Source organism: Musa acuminata, chromosome BXJ1-2 (assembly GCF_036884655.1).
Source record: "Musa acuminata AAA Group cultivar baxijiao chromosome BXJ1-2, Cavendish_Baxijiao_AAA, whole genome shotgun sequence".
NCBI classification, from domain to species: domain Eukaryota; kingdom Viridiplantae; phylum Streptophyta; class Magnoliopsida; order Zingiberales; family Musaceae; genus Musa; species Musa acuminata.
The window spans coordinates 23,693,736-23,713,760 of record NC_088328.1 but is presented as its reverse complement, the minus strand read 5'-3'; the positions used below and the strand labels follow the sequence as shown (position 1 = coordinate 23,713,760).

At 43.0% G+C, this 20,025-nt stretch overlaps 3 protein-coding genes and 1 pseudogene across 3 annotated transcripts; all 4 read right to left on the bottom strand.

Annotated features, from left to right (window-relative positions):
• Positions 1-214: 214 nt before the first annotated feature.
• LOC135600640 (uncharacterized) lies at positions 215-4,727 on the bottom strand. Its single transcript, XM_065094149.1, has 3 exons — positions 2,043-4,727; positions 860-1,887; positions 215-774 (listed from the first exon to the last, which is right to left on the bottom strand). The coding sequence occupies exons 1-3, from the start codon at positions 3,199-3,201 to the stop codon at positions 439-441; spliced, it is 2,523 nt and encodes an 840-aa protein (XP_064950221.1). The 5' UTR covers positions 3,202-4,727; the 3' UTR covers positions 215-438.
• A 103-nt stretch (positions 4,728-4,830) lies between these two features.
• LOC135600656 (small ribosomal subunit protein bS6c-like) lies at positions 4,831-8,088 on the bottom strand. Its single transcript, XM_065094150.1, has 2 exons — positions 7,609-8,088; positions 4,831-5,259 (listed from the first exon to the last, which is right to left on the bottom strand). Exons 1-2 carry the CDS (start codon positions 8,071-8,073, stop codon positions 5,020-5,022), a joined length of 705 nt encoding a protein of 234 aa, XP_064950222.1. The 5' UTR covers positions 8,074-8,088; the 3' UTR covers positions 4,831-5,019.
• A 1,763-nt stretch (positions 8,089-9,851) lies between these two features.
• LOC135611663 (ELF3-like protein 2) lies at positions 9,852-14,941 on the bottom strand (annotated as a pseudogene).
• A 240-nt stretch (positions 14,942-15,181) lies between these two features.
• LOC103976380 (transcription factor bHLH87-like) lies at positions 15,182-17,305 on the bottom strand. The gene is made up of 2 exons (XM_018822191.2): positions 16,940-17,305; positions 15,182-16,854 (listed from the first exon to the last, which is right to left on the bottom strand). Exon 2 carries the CDS (start codon positions 16,827-16,829, stop codon positions 15,738-15,740), a length of 1,092 nt encoding a protein of 363 aa, XP_018677736.2. The 5' UTR covers positions 16,830-16,854; positions 16,940-17,305; the 3' UTR covers positions 15,182-15,737.
• Positions 17,306-20,025: the final 2,720 nt, after the last annotated feature.

The following is a 20,025-nucleotide window of genomic DNA, read 5'->3' as shown; positions in this document are numbered from 1 at the left end:
TTCATTTTAAGGAGAGATATAGATATTAAGGTCGAATAAGATAAAATAATTAGTATCGGTGGTGGAAAATGACTTTTAAATACTATCAAAGTATGTCTTTGTAATTACGAACTATTATTGTCACATCATTCAAATATATGTCTTTGTAATTAATTGTTGATCATGTATTTTTGATGGTGTATAGAGAAGCTGCTGCTTTGAGTCACTTCAAATTCTACACTCGCTTCTAATTCGATTGCTTGCCATCCATCCTCAGATTAATGGCGATGCCGTAAACATCATTAAGTAGGCAATTTACTCAAACCTCTACTTCTCATGCTCCCAACAGTAGAACATCAAATGATGCGCATCTTTGAGCAGCAAAAAGGAAAGAAAAGAGCAAACAAAAGAGTGATGTTTTGGTTCATCTTCATGTCTCTCATGTCCATTGCTGGCTGTTCACCTCCGAAGAATGCTGTCACATGCCAGCTTCCCCTCAAGATCACCTATTATTCGGGCAACTCGCACCTCCAAACCTTTCTGTACTTGCCTAAATATGGTTCTTATGATGTCTGCGAATTGCCTCAAGTTGAAGCCTATAGATTTGTCATGCGCATCAGATCCAGAAAAGCTAGAGTTGATCTTTGACTGTATCTCCATGAACCTTTGTCCTGTCGCCACAATATACTTATGTAGCTCAAATGTCTCTTCTAGGTAGCACTTGAGCGTTTCGGTTTGTTCCCTTGTCCTGCTACCTTGTGAGTCTCTTCTGCTCCCTGATCTGTAGGTGTCATGCTGAGACATCAGGAGGAAACAAAGAGAACAGTGAGATGTGTATAGGCATCGAAACAAAGTTGCAAAGAATTAAGCTTAGTCTCACCATTCTCCTGCACAAATCATCGGTCTTCTCTTCGAGTGACTGATATCTTTTCACTTGTTTGTTGAGCAAAGATTTCGTCAGGGAGAACCCCTTCATCTTTTGCTCGTTCTCATCGATCTTTCTGTCATTAGATCCAACACTTAGAGCATCCATGGCTGTCAACTGTTTGCTTGCCAGTAATCCAGCCAACTTCTCGAGAACAAGTAGCTGCTGCTTCAGCCTTCTGATGTTGTAGGACACTCCAAGAGCATGGATATCTGTCTTCCAGGAAGATTCCTCCTTTGCAATCGATGGTTTGGTGGATGACAACTCGTCGGAAATTGCAGCATCTCCTTGGGAGCTGTTTGCCTCGTTAGCAATACCTGGATCCACACCTACATCCTTCACTTCTTTGATCTCAGTTTGCTCCTGCAGTGGATTCTCCTTCACTCTTTCTGGCTGTTCTGCAGATAGTTTACCGGTGCGGTGTCTGTCATGTTCCTGAACATGACTGGTTTGTGACGGTGAGCTAGTAGAATTAGTACTGGTGTTAATTCCACTGTCTTTACTTGATTCCAACTGCATCAGACTATTCTTCTCCGGTGTTTTTGCGTCCGATTTGTGGGCCTTTGAATCCTTCTCCTTCTCCCTTGACTTCCTTTCTTTGATCTTTTGTTGACCAGCTTCGGGACTGGGAGAACAGTGTTGGTTGCTCTTCTGGTACTGCTGAAGAAGGAAGCTGAGTTGCTCCTTCAATCGCTTCGCCTCCTTTTCCTTATCCAACAGCTTGGCTTCCAATCTGATGTTTTCCTCCCTGAGGTGGGATAGATTCCCATCGACTCCTTCGATGTGAGACTGGAGCATCTTCGTCTCCAGCTCCTTGCTCAACATCTGACGTTGCAGAGCTTCAAGCTTCTCGTCCGTTTGCCTCATCTGTTCTGTGAAAGCTTCCATCTCTGCATGATGTCTTTGCTCGAGGATGGCTGCGTACTTCTCGGTTCCGGTTCGAACCCAGTCTTGTAGCTGTTGGAACTCGTCCTCAAGAATCTCTGAGGCAAAAGAATCAAGCTCAGAGAAGCAAATCATGCTATGATGAATCTAAAGATGCAGTTCTTTGCATTAAATTGCTTTGAATTTGACAAAAAAAAAGATCGATATGATGAACAGGAGATTCAAATTAAAGACAACAGTATGGAAATTGTACCAGTTTCATCATTTCTGTCAGTTGAGTAAAGATCCAAACTCTTGCAAGTCGAAGAGGAGTGATCTCTCCTGCTCTCAGCTTCCAAGTACTCCATCAGAAGATTCTTGGGGTTATGTAGCCTACTCTCCAGCTGCAGCCGCGCCCTTCGTTCTTGAGAGCACCCTGCCTCCACAGACCGCAAAGCTCTCGAGCTCCTCTTGTGCTTCGATTCCCACGTTTTTCTCCACCTCTCCATCTCTACTTCGGCCTGTTTCTGCTTTGCTCTCAATGCCTTGACCTCTCTTAGCAGCATCTGCCTCTCTGCTGTGTCAAGCTTAGATTTCCTTAGCATCGCGGATAAGATTTTGTCTTTCTGCTCGCGGTCCTTTTGGATCTTCGCGACATCCCCAGAGAGCTTCTCAACCATTGCATCGGCTTCTTCCTTTTGTTGAATTGCCCCCTTGAGCTTCTCCTTTGCCACCTCAACTTGTCCGAGGGCGTGGCCCATCTCGGATTCCATTCGGCATTGGTTCGATAGAAGCTCCATCAAGGTGGCTTTATGCTTCCAGAGTTCCTCCGAGTGGGCCTGTGCTTCCTTCTTAAGCCTCTCGCTCAATTCTTCTGCCGCTTGTTCAGCCAATTTCAACTTCATCTCCAAATCTTTTCTTCTCTTTGCTTCTTCCTCCAATGACTCCTTCATAGTCACCACCAGTCTCTCCTCCTCCTCGAGTCTCTTCTTTAGATTCGAGACGGCCTCTTCATTGCTCGACCTGAGGACGCACATCTCACCGAGCTGCGCTTGGATCTGATGCCGGAGGCTCTTCCTCTCGGCAACCCAGCTATGTTCACGAGCGGCGAAGATGCTGACTACCTTCTCGTTGGCCTTTGCGTCTTCGGTCCTCCTCCGCTTCAGCTCTGCGACTTCCGATCCGGCTTCCCTTAGCTTCGCCTCCAACGCCTCTCCCTTCCTTTGAGCTCTCTCCACGAGCAATCCCAACAACTGGGCGCTCCCTTTGAGCATCATTTCTCCGACGATCGACCACCTGACGTGCTCCAACCGGAGCTCTCTGGTCCTCGACATGAGTCGAAGAGCAAGGAAAGAGCACGCGACGCCAAAATACATCGGATAGACACCATCATCCACCTTGTCAGGTGAAGATAAAAGATCTCCACCTATCATTTGCCGTAAAATCTTCTGCTTCACGCTTCACCCAGATGACAGGAAGAAGGCAAGAACGGAACCGCTGCCTTAATTGCTAGTCTCAGGACAAGAAGAGTCTCTGACGCTGCAGATGACAACCACATCCAAATTAACTTCAGGTGGTACCAGCAGCTACGCAGATCTTCCGAGTACGATTGAGAGCTGAGAAGGGCACGACCGCTGCCCCATGAATCATGTGAGCCTGGGAGCACTTACAGCCTGAGATGGGCACCTGAAAGGAAATCTACACGCAGGGACGACGGAGATTCCATGCGTCAGGAGAGCAGGCATAAAGCTGCATGACAGAGTTCCGGGTTTCCAGTGAAAATGACCAGCCTACTCGTCCACTTTCTTCCATTCTTTCCCCTTCCATCCTCTTCTTGGAAACAGCCAAGAATCGGAGAAGGAAAAGAAAAGAAAGCAGTCAAGATAGCTGGCATTTTCCGCCCACGTAAATCCATGCAGAGAGGATCACACTCCACTGTGGAAAGCAAAACCAATGAATCGAGGCCATGAGCAAAAGCAGGAGACGGTGGTGGACATGCAACATGAACTCGCAGGCCCCGGGACCAGTTTGCAGTGTGCCCATGTGGTGCTTCGGTAGCAGCAAGCCTCGCTTTGGACTCGATGGTGGAACTGCTGCTGCGAGCAGTTCAGGTGACAGTAGCACGCACTCGTCCTTTCATCTGATGTAAACTTCTGTTCCACATATGAACGCTTTGAAGGAGGAATCGTTAGATGGAGATAGAGACGACGTCTACGTCGAACGTATGTTGCTATTTGGTTTCGTACTATTCTTCAGCAGACGTAAAACAAGAGCACATGAATGTTCTTCCTATGCCTCATCTCCTTTTGCTACGTAAACAATATAGAACTCGCCGAGGCCCCATTTCTTCTTGTCATCACCATCGTCATTATTGATGGCTCATTACGAACCCATCCCGGGAAAGGAGGCTTTCTTCGTGCCTGTTGTCGACACTCGGCGGTCTCCTTTTCGGAGTTACGTAAAGCGGGGTGATGCCGAAGAAAAGTAGTACGTTTGCAGATCCCAAGATAGTTTCCATTCCGATGAGAACTGAGACCCCGGTGGCACAGATTTATGGCTTGCATCTCCTTGTCGCTCTGACCGGTGGGAACAGCCCCCTACTGTTCTGTACAGGAAAAAGAGGCTCGTCACATGGAAAGCTCGTTCTTTTTCTCCCAACCCTTTCCGGACTCGGTTGGTCAATCTACAATGATGAAGCTTATTTGGTTGCACGGGAACAGAAGTTCGATGATTTGGAATCATCTCATATCGTTTTCTTTTTAGGCAAATCGAAGGGCTTGTGGAATATATCATGAGCACCTGAGCTTTGTGCCTCTGATGATATACTTGTAACTCTGCTTTGAGTTGTCCACTCCTGTCTCTACTGAGTTCCACTTTGCTGGTCCTCATCAGTGGGCTGACTGTCCTTTGTATTGCGAAGTATGGAAGAAGAATCAGCAATATGTCTCAAGATGTTGGAAGAAAAGTAGGAAAGGTTGAGAATTATGTTCCTGTCTGCGTTGGTAGGTTGAATTATGCACTGTAGGCAAAGTAATGCATTGCAGCCAAGACACACAATGAACTGTTGCAATTGTAAGGAACAATCTCACTTACAGAAAATGAATTCAACAACCGATGTCTACATTAACGAGGTCGGAGTATGATAAAGTGATTTACCCTGCCCAAGTATGAATTTATCATCCCAAATTCGATCGTATGAAAGGGTCGAGGAAAACATCATACCGTACGACCAAGGATGATGAGCAAAGATTCTAGTACTTCCGCTTCCGTATCTTAAAGCTCGTCGACCTGATAACATCATCATCGGTGTTGAGCCTGGACTCCAGAACAGCCAAAGAATCAGGTTTGGTGAAATAAGTGAAGAGGAGGTATATGCCATCCAAGTATGTGTTGCTCTCCCCTGCCTTGTTCTTTTTCTTTATGCTGTATGCAAGTGGGATCACTCCGCGGTTAAACACCTCCACATACATTCCACCCCCTGCAACAAGCAACTGCAACATATACCACGCGCAGATGTAAGCCGAGAAACAGGATTTATTTCTTGGATGGTTTGAGAAATGCAAAGCCTGATATCTGATATAAAAGCCAAATAATCACGTCATGTATTATAACAAGCTTGCAATGAATATGGACATAAACGAATTGCGAAATCCAATTTCAATAGTGAAAATCTGAACTTCTCTGAATACAAGGTTTAAACAGAATCCAACCTTGGAGACATTTGGAGGAACATCAAAGTGAATAATTACAATCAGGCACATGCCAAGAGCAGCAGAGAGAAGAGAGAGAGAGAGAGAGAGAGAGAGAGAGAGAGAAAGAGAGAGAGAGAGAGAGAGAGAGAGAGAGAGGCACGCAAGTGCAAAATAAACCACCAAAGGATGGCTCAAAGTACAAAAGACAACTAACATTCGCGTAGATGACCGCATTAGTTGTGATTCAAAATTCATTCTTGTTGTACAAAGTACTAAATAATTACAGGATGAGAGAATGATATTTAGAATCAAGTGACATTACAGAAGCTTTATACCTCCACTCAGCACATAAAAGAAATAAAAGTAGCTCCAAGTGTGATCAGCTCAGTGTAAAAGTATAGATCTCATTTGAAGTCTAGACTAAAGAAAAGGAAGCAGAGTTTACCTCTTAACTAAAGGATCCACAAGGCCAGCTTGACAAAATGACAAATGACCATGACTAGTATCTCGAAGATAAAATTTTCCAGAATGGACGATCCACATTCAAAATTTTCATTCCTAATCCTAATTCTAAAAAATTGCTTGAAACATTTTCATATTCAAGATACACCAACACTTTTGAGCATGAACCTCAAAGCAAGAAAAAGGGTTAGCTGTGCAGCAAAACTTAATCAGCCTAGCATCAACTATTTCCAGAAATGACAATGCTAGCAAAAAAAGGCATTTGTAATAATTTGCTTGACAACAAATAGAATTCAACTTTATTTTAATAGTTCTACCATAAAGATTTACTCTTTAAGACACTCCTCACAATCGAAGCAATCCGTATCAAAAAAGGCATTTGTAATAAATTGCTTGACAACAAATAGGATTCAACTTTATTTTAATAGTTCTACCGTAAAGATGCAATCCGCATCTGAGGAAAGTATGCCAAGACTGATCTTATAGATGAAAGAAAATGGCAACGAAGAAACATTAGTTATAAGAAAAAAGCTCTCCTTTCGAAACCAAACCAACCAGATTGGTGCAGAAACCAAGTTCACACCCAGGCATGGAAACAATGAGCTCAGGGGTCCTCAATGTGTTCACAAGGTGGATTCTAAATGGAAATAAAGCAAGGTAGCGAAGGTTGTAAGTAATACAAATGGTCATGGATTGCATTCACTTACATATTTTCAGTTATCTATGATTGGATGTTAGGGAGGATCTTTAGAAAAAGAGTAAACCAATATGATCAGATCCCTTGTTTACACATCACAAAAAGTGAAACATGTGGTCTACTAAAGGGCACTTGGCGATAAGGTACCTAGAGTGCTAATAGCTAAAGCAGTTTCCTTTACATGTTCCAGCATAACCTTTTGTTCAAGGACAATAAAGTCAAAGATGTAGAGTGGCAACGTTTTCTTGATCCCTAAAGGACATCAATGACTATGAAGGCCGAAACAATCAATCTAGAGATGTCCTACCATACAGGTGGTGAAATTAGACAACAATGACTGTTCATTTATGTTCACTACAAAGGGCCCATGCTCCCTGAAAGGCACTTTAGAACATTGCTAAAAGAGTCTTATGAAGGAGTTGCAGTATGCACGATTTCAAAAGTAATCTTCATCATTAAGCACAATTTTGTCCGGTGCCAGTCTATGTGCTCACCTTAGAATAGATCCACGTTATCTATTTTGGACCAGTAATCTTAATTTCCATGCTATGTGCTTACTTCTTTGATTCATTATCGACTGGTAAGATCCATTGAACCCACTTTTGATTATGTCTTGTTTGATATGTATTAAAGCATTTGATTGTAGCCGTTCTCCAACATAGATATAGTGACATAACAATGACAAGCATATCCTCCTTATCCTTTCATGACTTAATCTGTGTTCATAACTTCAACCTTTTAAATTCAATCCATTATATAAACAATCAAAATCAACCAAAAACCAATGGTTGTTTAATTTCTTTCTAAAATGCTTTAAAAAAAATCAAATCTTGGCGCATGTAGCGAGCTTTTCGAAAATGGTCAAACCCATACCTTGAGATTTCTTTGAAGCGTTTGGGCTTAACATTTAGTACAATACTTAATTTCCATAAAAAAAATTACATTTTTGATGAACTCAAGAGCCTAAAAGAGAAGAAAAGAACAAATACCTCCTCATATCGTTGAATTAGGGCAAGGCGCTCGTCCTCGGTCATGTCGGGACGCAGCACTGCCATGGTCTCGTACTGCCGAAGGCCCGGAGGGCACTGCGGCTCCTCCTTGTCCTCCAAGGCCACGCCGGCGGCGGCGGAGGCCGAGGGGCCTTCCTCCTCATTCCCTCCTCCCTCAAAGAAAGAGCCCGAGAAATCAAGCGTCAGTGCTCGAATCGACAGAGCCCGCCGGTGGGTTCGGGCTCCGGGAGATGGCCGAAGGAATTGGCAAGCGGAGATCGAAGTAGAAGATAGGAAACCCAAAGCATAATGAGAAGAGCGGAGTTTAGCCGGCGAAGGAGAGACGGCCAGAGATGAGGCCATAAAAGCCATTGGAGTAGAAGGATCGAGCGAGAAAACAGAGCGGATAAGGGCGAGTGGCGTAATAGCGAAGGTATTAATGGGCTCATCTAAAGCGGCCCACATCTAAATTGGGCTCCGAACTCTTGGTTTCAGTCAACTTCCAGAATTCCATGTCAACGTCCCCATTAATTTTAGCTTCAGGTAAATCCTTAGCGTTTGGCTTGAACGACAGTTTGCTCCCACTGCAGCACAAACACCTTCGTTCGGTGATTCATGGTGCTCACATGAACCAGTTGCCGGGTTGACTGGAGCATGCACCATATCTAGATGATCCAACTGTCTCCAGAGCAAGTTCTTCCCTTCGAAACTCAATGAGAAACTACGTACCATCCTAATTCAAAGTTAACCAACTGCGACCACGGATTCTTCTCTAACCTCAACCTGACATGAGAAAAGTATCCAACAGCAGTTTCGTATCGTACTGGTCAACGATGTTCCTTGACAAACCTCCAAACCCGACAAGGAACTTGGTGAGCAATCCAAGGAGGCGTTCCTTCTTCGTATGCTCCAGTTGGAATGGATTCTAAATCAAGGAAACGTGCCGCAGTAGGTCAACCATCAAGACTTGTACGCAAGTGGAGATTGATGCTGTTAATCCATGTTGTATAATTCAATCTAGGAAACATATTCTACGATTATTGCAGTAATATATATAATGAGGCCACGCGTGTGCATGCGCAGTGACCAAATCAAAGATGCTGCTTCGAATCCAAGCATGCCACCATCTATATAAATTAGAACAGCAAGGTAGATTTGGTCGGCAAAAGAAAGGCGAAGGAGGCGGACACGCATGTCTGCCGACAAAAAGGATCAAGCCGGGGCATCGGAGGGCGAGGCGGACGGCGGTGGCGAGCGCGCCGTGCGGCCGCGTTACGAGCGGTGGCTCTCCGGCCTCGAGCTGGCCATGGAGGCTGGCTCGCTCAAGGACCTCGACCCGGAGAAGCTGAAGAATGAGATCAGGAGGTGGGCCAAGGCGGTCGTCGCTTACGCTCGCCAGCTGAGCTTTGGCGCCGTCGACAGGTCGGAGAGCTGAACACTGTGTAGACGATGCTTCTCGGACTGATCCATGTAGCTAAATCTTCATTCGTTGTGTACATAGTTTGATTCGTTCGGTTCGTTGGGCTTGATATGGCGAAGAAGATGGTGGCAGGAGAACGCTCTGTTTCTCCGTTGACCGCCTACTCTTAGAATAAAAGTGAGCAAGCAACGATTCAGGTTCTGCTCCACCATTCTTTGTTGGTTCGCAGTGAAGTATCGATCTTTCCAATTCATGTTTTTGTTTCTCGTGAGATATCCATGGTTTCTCTATGGATTTCCATCCACATAATTCTTCATGATTCATGGACGATCTGGAAATGTTTGGTATCAACCCTGCGCCGACGTTTGGTGTCAGAATCTGAACTCAATGCTTCTCGTTGGATTTCGTGGTCATGTTTTTGGTGTTCGTCGTGGTTGATGTGATCGATGTTGATCTGTGAAATCTTGATGTGTAACGCACGTTTGCTTGATGAAACCCAACCTTCACGATGGGTATCAACTCATACTGTGTGTGGCTAATCAGCCAATTAACAATATGACTCTCTTATAATTACAAAGTATTATAAGCAAGTATAAATACCTCTACTCACATTAAATAGTGGCCATGGTCTCCCTCTGTTGAAATTATTCATGACTTCACATCAAATTGCTTTTACACCATCCAAAAGAATGTATGGTAAATGCATGAATATGAAAATTATGATCATTCACGAAAAGAAAACAAATTACAAAACAATGTTACAGAAGAAATTGCCTTTAATATTTAACACCATTATCTTAGCTGCACAATGAGGCCGACCAAGGAAAGAAACATAGTAAAACTTATTATTACATTCATAAACAAAATCTCATAGTGAGAGAAATTGCCTAGGACATCAACATACACAAATCTGGTCGGCAGAAAATATAGAGAGAGAAGTAGAGTAATGAGCTGTATATGCTGAAACAAGCTACAAAAATAGTGAGCACTAGGGCTCCTTGGTTATGTTATCATATTTACAGGTAACTAGAAGAGAGGCAAGACACTTCTGATGCCAGAGACAAGGTTGCAACAGTCTCATGCATCGATGTCACTTCCATTGAGCCCTTTGAGAGAGGCATCAACGATCAGGAACATGTGTCTCTACAAACACAATCATGAGCCATGTTGCTGCTGCTCTTCTTGTCTTGACTGGAAAATCCTTGCCGTTGATTGCGTCGCAGACCTCGCGTTGCGAGGCACCACCTTAATGGAACGAGTTCGATTATCCCTACTGCTTAATTGTGATGGAGCAAGGTTCTCTTTGGCTGGAGCCATCGGGAAGAGGGGCAATACATCTCTTGCCTCTGCTTGTGCCTTCTCACAAGGGCTGCTTGCTGAGCTTCCTTGTAGCTCGGTGTCTTTTGATGCTTGGAACATCCGAAGATGGCCACTGATTGCTTCACTCCTCGAACGGGAGATGTTGCATGAGCTCCTGGAGTTCTAATCAATTTGTCCATTGGGTCGAGAACAAGCCAAATTGCTAACCTGTTCGACTGGGGAGGTCGAGATTGTTGGATTCATGTTGGGAGGACCATAAGTTGGAAAGTAATTGGTTGTAATTGCCGAAGCACGAACACCCAAACTTGGTGACCCATGAAATGCTGCAACACCATAAACAGTGTTCATGAAGTTTCCTGCTAAAGGAGGTAAACCGAGAGGTGTACAACTTGCATAAACGGGAGCCAAGAAACCACTAGTTGGTGCACTAGGCCCTGAATAAGGCTTGTAAATTAGTCCTTTTGAAGGTGACATAACAAGAACTAGCCACTGATTTTCCAGTTGATGGAAACACCAAGGAGTTGGATTGTAGTCTGGGGCTGCGGAAACTGATGGTAGATACTCAGAGTGAGGCCCTCCATCAGCTCCCTCCTCACAAGTAGGAAGAGGTGGGTTTCTGGCGATGTTCTCGGTTGGTCGTTCCTTCTGGTCTGATTTCTGGCGATCATCTTTCTGTTTTTCTTCGTCTCATTGAGAATTCTTACAATCGAGCAGTGGAATCTTCGAGGGGATTTTCGCTGGAGATCTGCACAAATATGGATTGCCTTCAAGGAGAAGATAAGGTGATCCAGCTATCGACTTCTGAACCTGTTAAATAAGGGTCAATCTCATATTATCTAAAGTTTATGGAACTTTTGATGCACATGCTAGATCATTCATTATATAACTGATGATGAAACCATCTAACCTTTATTAGTCTATGCAGTTCAAACACTTGTATTGCAAAAACCCTCTGTTGACTGCAAAAAGGGGGCAGGAACCATCAGAATGAAACCTATAAAGAATTGCAGCAGGAATGAGAAAAGCATGCTTCTATCATTTTATAGATTCGATATTAATGATTCAATCAAGTGAGAAAATTCAAAATTTTGATTCTGCAGCTCCACAAGTCTTGAACTAGCGTTGTTTTCTGCCGATATACAAAGCACAATACTATAGATCTAAATGTATCTGCCAGCATAGTCATCCTAAAATAATACTAGAAATTTCCATCTCTCTTCAAGGTTCCAATCGACCATCTTGAATTTTTATGAAAACCACATCACATTTCTTCTTTCATTAAATCATACACACACAGCAAACTGCAATCTTATACAACCCCTAATTTGACCAATCTTAACCATGTCTCAAATTTCATCTTGGGCCATTTTGGTAGGTCATCATCATCATTAATCAACATTTGATGAAAATATGATCTCCTTTCTTCTATAAGGATAAACATATGTGAGAAAATGCACTCTCGAGAAATACAAAACAGCAAGCACAGCAACAAATTCTTAAATTATCACATAGCAATAATTTAAGAACTTCTTAAATGATTACATAATATATGTTTGAATAGCGAAAAAAATAAAAGAGTACTGTACATACTTGACGATAGCTCTTCTGGCTTTCCAAAAAAATGCTTCGGGCCAACTATACCAACAACATCATCCAGAGATATCTCCAAGCCAGATAAAGAATCATCCATCGAGGCCTCAGAAGTTTCATCCTTTCTTTCTGCATCTCCAACCCCCAGTGACCCATTTTCCTTTACACTGTTTTCTAGATTACAATTGTCTACATCATTTGGAGTTCTGTGTCTCTTCTGTGAAGCATCTCCATTTTCTACATTTGAAGTCCTAGGTCCACTTAGATCATCATTTCCGTAAGGTTCTCTGCATGATCCTGTATCTCCACAGGGTGATTTCTCAACATCTCTAAGAATAGCACTGTCTAAAACTTTGGAGACGATTGGTAGCTCAGGAACTCTAGCGGTTGGAGACCTTTCTCTGGGTAGTGCAATTACTAAGCTTTCTTCAGATTGTTTCATCTTCTCAGATTCACCAAAATTTCTTGATTTCTTATTAGCAGTATCTGTTTGTTCAAAGGGCTTGCGATGAGAAGTTGAGCATTGAATTGAAGAATTTAAGTGTAGAATAGGGAATCTTCTGTTGAGCATTGAATTGAAGAATTAAGTGTCGAATAGGTGTATCCTTCTTGGAGCATAGAGCAGCTTCTGATAGATTGAATGTAGGAACCCTAAAATCATCCACATCATCCAACTTGTTCTCATAAAAAGATTTAGATTTGTAATGTTGTAGTGGACTACATTGAGCAACCGATCCCGTAACATTCAAATTTCTAGAATTTCCATGCTTCAAGGATCTCTCCTCCAACAATGAGTTGTGATATATTCCATTAGATGATTGAGAGTCAACTCTCTCTGACGAATAAACAGGCATGTGGCGAGGCATATAAAATGGACAAAGAACGTCTTTCTCATGGCCACATCCCTACAGGACGATAACAGTTGTTAGAAATAAAAAATGCAGTACAAGATAAAAGCCTAGTCTTTGCTGACTTAAACAAGATGCAATTATTTCATAAAGCTACAGGCCACTTGATTTCAGAAGTGGCAAACGGAACAAGCCTTGTAATGCCCTAGTTTACTCCCACAACATCAAAAGTGAGAGGATATATTATCATTAACTTGAGCTTAAGTATTTTAGGTGAACAGTTCAAGTTCAACAAATTTAGTAGGTCAGGTATCCCATCGAGCCAAATCATCACAAATGATATCAGACTCGACCTAGCATAGCATCACTATCAAACATAATCAGAATAAAGAGCTGAAACTTTCCTTCATTGCATTCTTAAGTCTACTGCCCTTGATTTTTCATACAAACACAGGCACACATAAGGTTTTCGCCCCAGTCTTTCACTCAATAGGCTTCATGAACCAGTATAACAACAAATCAAAAATTTCGAATAATGAATTAACCTGGCTCGAAGAATCAGAAGGAACCAACATGCAGGTATTCCGATAGGGCAGCTGCAGAGCAGAAGACGGCCGACTTAACCTCTGCGAAGGAACGCTGAGCTGCTCATAGAGGGCCATCTTGTTCCTCGGAGGTGATCTCGGACCACCTTTTTCAGTATCATTTACATGGAGCCTCGGAAACAGAGTCTCCATGATCTGATTCTCCTCCATTCAACGCTTTAACTTTACCACAACACTGACCCTAGAAAACATCCAACGAACGGAAGAAGCTCAAGGAAACACATCCCAACTCCCATCTCCTTTTCCAGAACCAAATCGGTCCTCTAAAAATCTCACGTTCTAATAACCAATCCAAGTTTCCAACTTCCACCTTCCAGTACAGAAAAGAACCAATTTCTTTCACCGGAATCACAAAACAAGATGCAAGCTTGAAATCTGGCTGGTGTTCGGGGAGAAGAAAAATCCAACCTTGTAGCACACGCACCTCGGAATCAAGGACAGAATCCTTAAAAAACGAGGCCCAACAGGACAAAAACCGATCTTTCTGCACGAACAAGGCGTCAAGAACCCACACGACAAGGACTGCGACACGGAGAAGGAACCAAACTTGGAATGACGAAATCAGGAACCGTGCGACGCCGGGAGGCGGAGATGGAAGAAGGAAAATGGCAGTGCACTGGACAGAACAGCGACCACAAAGAACAGGAGGGGCCGAGAGAAAGAGAGACGGATTCAGGCAGAGGATCCCGAAACGCAGTAGAGAATCCAAAAGAGAAAGGGAAAAGAATCGAAAAAAGCGCAAAACAGTGGGCCAATATGGATATTTTTTAGGGTTCCATTGTGTCGTCAAAAATACCTAACATGGCATCCTCTACAAGCTTCCATGTACAGTTAAGGATACTCTCACATCTCGACCGTCCATTTATGTCAGGCTTCTATCCAAATTCGACAAAGATGGGGATGGACGGCTGATGAGGGGACTCGTCTCAATTGGACGAGCAATCGAATAATTATTCACGTGTTTATCGTTTTAATATTTGATTTATGATCGATCAGATACCATCTTGGCTGTGGTCAATCTCTATAATCCAATTTATGGCGATATCAAGTGTGAATTCCAGACTATATCGAATCAAGAGGGGAAAATAATTAGCAGGGAACAAAAAAAGATCCATTAGCAGTTGAATCTGCTCATGCTGATATATAGTTCAAATGAACAGTTGAAAGCACATCGTGATCGATCCATTAGCAGAAGAACTAAGAAATTGTTGGGTTGGGTTGATTGCAGTTTGTCCCGGAGAAGAAGAAACTCGTACATGAGTAGCTAACAGGATGATAAGATAGCTCACTGTCTTGATAGAGAGAATTCAACAACAGCGGATGACCATTATTTCTTATGCAAATTGATTTACCCGTCCTAGAGATAGCTGCTTTGATTTCATACCAGCTGTTTATAGAGCAGTACATCCATGAAAGAGGACATGACAGTCTTCTGGCAATTCAACACCAGCGGATGACCATTATTTCTGATGAAAATTGATCTACCTGTACTAGAGTTAGCGGCTCTCCCTAGATTTGATTGCATACCAGTTGCTCATGGAGCGGTACATCCATGAAATAAGGCATGACAGTCTTCTGGCAAACCAAGTGGCTTCTGTTGAAACCTCTGAGTGAAGCCAAGAACATGAAACAGAAATGTTCAGCTAGGGCAGCCGATGCCAATCACAAAAAGTTCCTTTGATCTCAAAGAAACAGAACCCTCCTTCTGAGCGAAGAGAAGAGGCAGAGCAGATAAAGGCACAAAGAGCTAAAAAGGGGCACTGTCTCTAGCTAGTCAACTCGCATCATCATCAGAAAAAGAAGCTGGAAATCCTGTTTATTTTCTCATATGATATGTTCTTTTTGTATGACATAAGAAACTGTTACATAGTCATTCTGGAGACTTGAGTGTATAAACTGGTAAACGTTTTCTTTTCATCTCTCTCTGCACCATGCACTCCCCAGTTCTGTGATAGATCTTCTCCAGTGTACCTCTGCTGATGAGGAAGGCATGACAGAGGTGTAGTAGGTGATGGTTTGTATGGGTAAGGTCACTGTGAAAAAAGAGATTTCGGTATGTAGTTTAAGCTATACGAGGAAGGCATGTCGATTGTGACAGATCAAGGCTGGTTTATGGCCCATGAAAAGAGGTCTTGGCAAAGTGAATTGCTGGGGCTAAAGATACAAATGATCGAAAAGCTGGTATATTATTCTTCTTCCTATTGGGCTTTGGTTAGGTGAAGTTATGGCTGAGTGAGTTGAGTGCGTAAGATAAGCTTTGATGAGCCCTGAACCCCCACCCAAGCTAATGATGAAGACGATGATGTCCTTTTGGGTGCTTAGGACTTCATGTGCTTGGCTGCAGAGTTAGGGTTTCTGAGTGGGGAGAAGTCTTTGCATTATATAAGCCTGATTCAAAGCAAGCGGGAAGGAGTGCATGGCACTGTTCCTATCATAGTTCCTGTTACCTAGGGTTTCCAAGTTCCTCACCTGGGTCTTCAGGAACTTGAGGTAGTTGGCGGCCTCATCAAGCATTGTTGCAGTGTCCATCTTGCTCCCTCCGGGGACAAGCTTCTGCAGAATCCTCAGCCTCTCACCGATCCGTTCCCTCCTGTGCCTTGCAGCCACCGTCTGTGGGTCGTTCGATATCTTCACGTTCTTTCTCTTTGGCTTCTCGGCCGCTTCCTCCGCCACCAGAGTCACCGGCCTTAGGGCTGCAGCCGTGTAGATCATCTCCTTCACCTGCGCTATAGCCTCGGTGTCGGGCTCGTAGTTGCTTCCATGACCCAAGCTTGTGGCCGAACACCCTGAATGTATCACTGATCTTGGTTTCTTCAGTTTGTGCTGAGAACTAGCAATCCGAAGACCTTCTTCCTTGAGCAAGGGTCTCGGTCGGAGAAGACCTTCGGTGCTTCCTCCGATCCTTGAGCCTTCCTCAAAGTTAGTCACGGTGTTGGGGTTTAGAGGAACCGGATCAGGCGAGACATGGGCGGCGGCCACCTCGTCCTTATTCCATTTGCGTTCCCCGAAGTTCCCGCTGCCAGAAAAAATAGCAGAAAGAACGTCTTCATCACTGGTGATGTTGCTATCGACAGGGAATTCGTCGGACGATGCAAGGTTTTGGGCTATGCTGAAGCCTTGGTCGACGATCATGGGTCCGCTGATAGGTGGAAAAGGAGGGCAGTCTCGAGCGAGAAGAGCATCACCCCACACGGCGCCTTGATGTTGCAAGGGAGCGCTGCTTGTTCCATACACAGCCGGAACCAACGTCTCCACCATCTCGCTGCCCCCGTCGGAATCTGGACTCGCCCCGCACGCCATGATTCCTAGGAGCTGAATGCTCGAGCTGGGGAAACAAGCCTCCAGCTCCAGCTTCCCCGTCACGCCGCTGTAGTCTTCACTGGAACTCAGAAAGTTGGAGTAGGTGGCTGTCGGATTACCCCAGCCTAGACTCTCCATTCCGCTGCTGCCTGGAGCGGGAGGCCTGCGCGACAACAGATCAAGATCAGATCCAGCATTCTCCTCACAAAGTACAGTGTCCAAATGGTTACCACAACTGTGGCTCGTACCTCGTCGAGATGCAGCAACAAACGAGCCTGAGAACCCACTGATCTTGGCCTCCTGCCGCAGGAGGTTTGGCTTCTCAGTCGGCCTCACAAACGCGGAGAAGCAAACCAAACCAATGAATGAGCGCCCATTGGAGTTGCGGTCCAGTGCGGCATTCATATGGTTGGCGGAGCGGAACAGCCATCTCTGGCGTCATCGCCTGCAACCGAAGCTTGGATGACTAAATGCTAGCAGACAAGGCATTGAATTCCTGTAACCTCCCAACGATTCACACCACGGTCACGGGCTAACTGAATCACCCAAGACAAGTAAAAGAAGCAAGAAGAAGGGAGGAAGAAGATGATGAGGCCACCGCAGCACATCATCTTATAGAGCATGCAATCTCTCTACTTGTGGTCTAATCATCGAATTAAATCCTCCCAATAACTACGACTGTGACTCCATGAAAGTGTAACTCATCCGATCAGAGGCAACGTTCGTGGCTTTCGTGTTTACATTAATTCAAGTTAGATCAACGCATTTAATATTCCCTGCATCTCCTCCACACCTCCGTCATATTTTTACCTCGGCAGCGGCAGTAAGTATGCGATGCTAAACATGGGACCCATAAATATATCGAGTTTACGTACAGAATCTAGCGTCTGACCCATGTTACTAGATGAGACCCCGGAAATGGATGTTCATGTGGTTGGGTGTGTTGTCGTGTGCGAAACGGGTACAGATTGGGTTGGTCCATGGACCAGTAGGAATGTAACCCTGCAGCTTCCGATAGTACTGAGCCGTTCAATTCTGTCGCAAAGGTGTATTAGCGTCGGACACAATCTATAGGGACTGTTCATATTCCAGAGGAACACCGTGTGATTGGCTAGAAAGTGAAGAGAGAGAGAGAGGTGATTTGACACTACAACCACTGTGGTCTGCATGCCATCTGTAGTAGTAATAATAATATTATTATTATTATTGTTGTTGTTATTGAATTTTCTTACGAGGCACCGAAATTAAAACATTAGAAATTGACCGCACATGAATGGCACGTGGGTTAGACACCCCCCTCGATGACATGGAGGTCTCCTATTGGTGAACAGATCGCATGGCACGCGAGGGACCAAAAAATAAAAAGGATAGATAATGTGACGCATTATATGGACGTTTTTTACGAGTGGTCATTTCTCATACTCTATATATAATAATAAAGGCTTTACTCGTTAGGAATGGAATGTTAAGATGAATCTTACCAAACAATAAAATACATATTTGATTAGAAAGAAAAAGAAAACTATAGAGATGTCAAAGTATATCCAAGAATAATTTTGTCCCTTCGCAATTAGCTTCGAAAATTGGGTGATCATTCATGCATTTGGTGGGCTTGTTTACAAGTACCACAAAAGTGTGTCGTGAAGTACAAGACAAAAATCCTTGATGGTGTGTTTGCTCGATTTTTCATCGCCTAAATTGCTTATACGATATCAAAGCCTAAGTACATCACGCCCTCATTTTTCTTTCTCCATTACGATCGATTCATCCGAATTCTCTTTGAAACGAATTTGGTAAATAACTATCGAAAATAATATTTTAGGTGATTTCGAATCTTCAACATTCGGTAAGTAAATAGGTTCGATATGCTTTCACCGTAATAATTTTTATATATAATGAGTCTATCAAATGAGGTCTCTAATCCATAACTTTTAGGATGTGACAAACGTATCGATATATGCAATATAAATTAAAATACTACTGCAATGGCATAAGATTTTGCTTTTTGTTTTCATATACAATCGGTTTAATGATCAAATAGTTTGAAAGTTTACTTTGTTTTTAATGGTAGTGAGTTTGTGTGCGTGTGTGTGGGGAAGAGAGAGAGAGAGAGAGAGAGAGTCTCAAGTAATGGAATCAAAAATTCGTAACTATTAAATTAATGGTAAATTTGTCGCATGTTCTCGACGCATGCAATTACGTGAGTTTCATTTTCTTTTGGTGGACAAAGACATTAATTGGTATGATGAATGAAAGGCACCTCCTTTGGCACTATCCGATGTATCTGAAACAACATTGTCCACATTGATGATGTCAACAACGATTTCTTAATCAGTGATCTCATCATAGACGCCACAAAAAAAAAAGGTATGTAAAAACATTGGTTTTCTTTGGAAATTAAGGAAGTGTTTTCTTTACTAATATTTATAATTGATACATGAAAAAAATTCTGAAATGTTTTAATATGAAACAAATTAACATTTCCGTCACACAAACATTCATGCAGAGCCTTCCCAAATGAATATAATAATAATATTATTATTATTATCATTTGAAGTTTGACAAACAACATATCCTTGTGCACCTCATTAATGTGCAACCAACTCGCACTTATTTGGTCAGGACTCTGCCCTCTCAAAATAAATGATTTTTTGTATTTATCCTCGCTTATTATATCCGTGAATTTAAGTTGGTTGAAACTTTAATGATATTATTATTCTCTTAAAACTGACTATAATTATAAATATATAAAGCATATTATGGATTCAGAGAGCAAATATCCTATTCCCAATATATTTTAAAATTGTTTATTAAATGATTTGAGGTGCAAATAAACCAAAACACTATTGCCACACGTCACAAAGTCGTCCTTCTCGTCTTCAGTACGCAACATCGACCGAATCGTCAGTGGTGGGATGAGTTCGCGAGAGAGAGAGAGAGAGAGAGAGAGAGAGGAGTTGAGCAATGATTGGCACCGATTAAGTGTGGTGATAAGATTAGATAAGATCGCAAGAAAGGGATTTAGCGTGTGTGCATGCGATCAATCATGTGGTGAACATGGAACGTGAAATGACGTGATGTTTGATAGGCATCGCGTTCGACACTATTCGATGCATCCCCAAACAACATTATCCACTCGGAATGAATTGCAACATGGGATGACAAGTACATCTCAAGAACAGCATGCATGATCCTTTCTTTTTCATTTTTCATATAATTATAGGTCCAATAGTTCGCTTGTTTTCTTTGGAAATTAGCCCTCTTTTTTGTTTTTCTGTCTTTTTCTTTTTCGATTCTCAAAAGTATATTCTCAAATGTAGAAGTGTTAATCTTT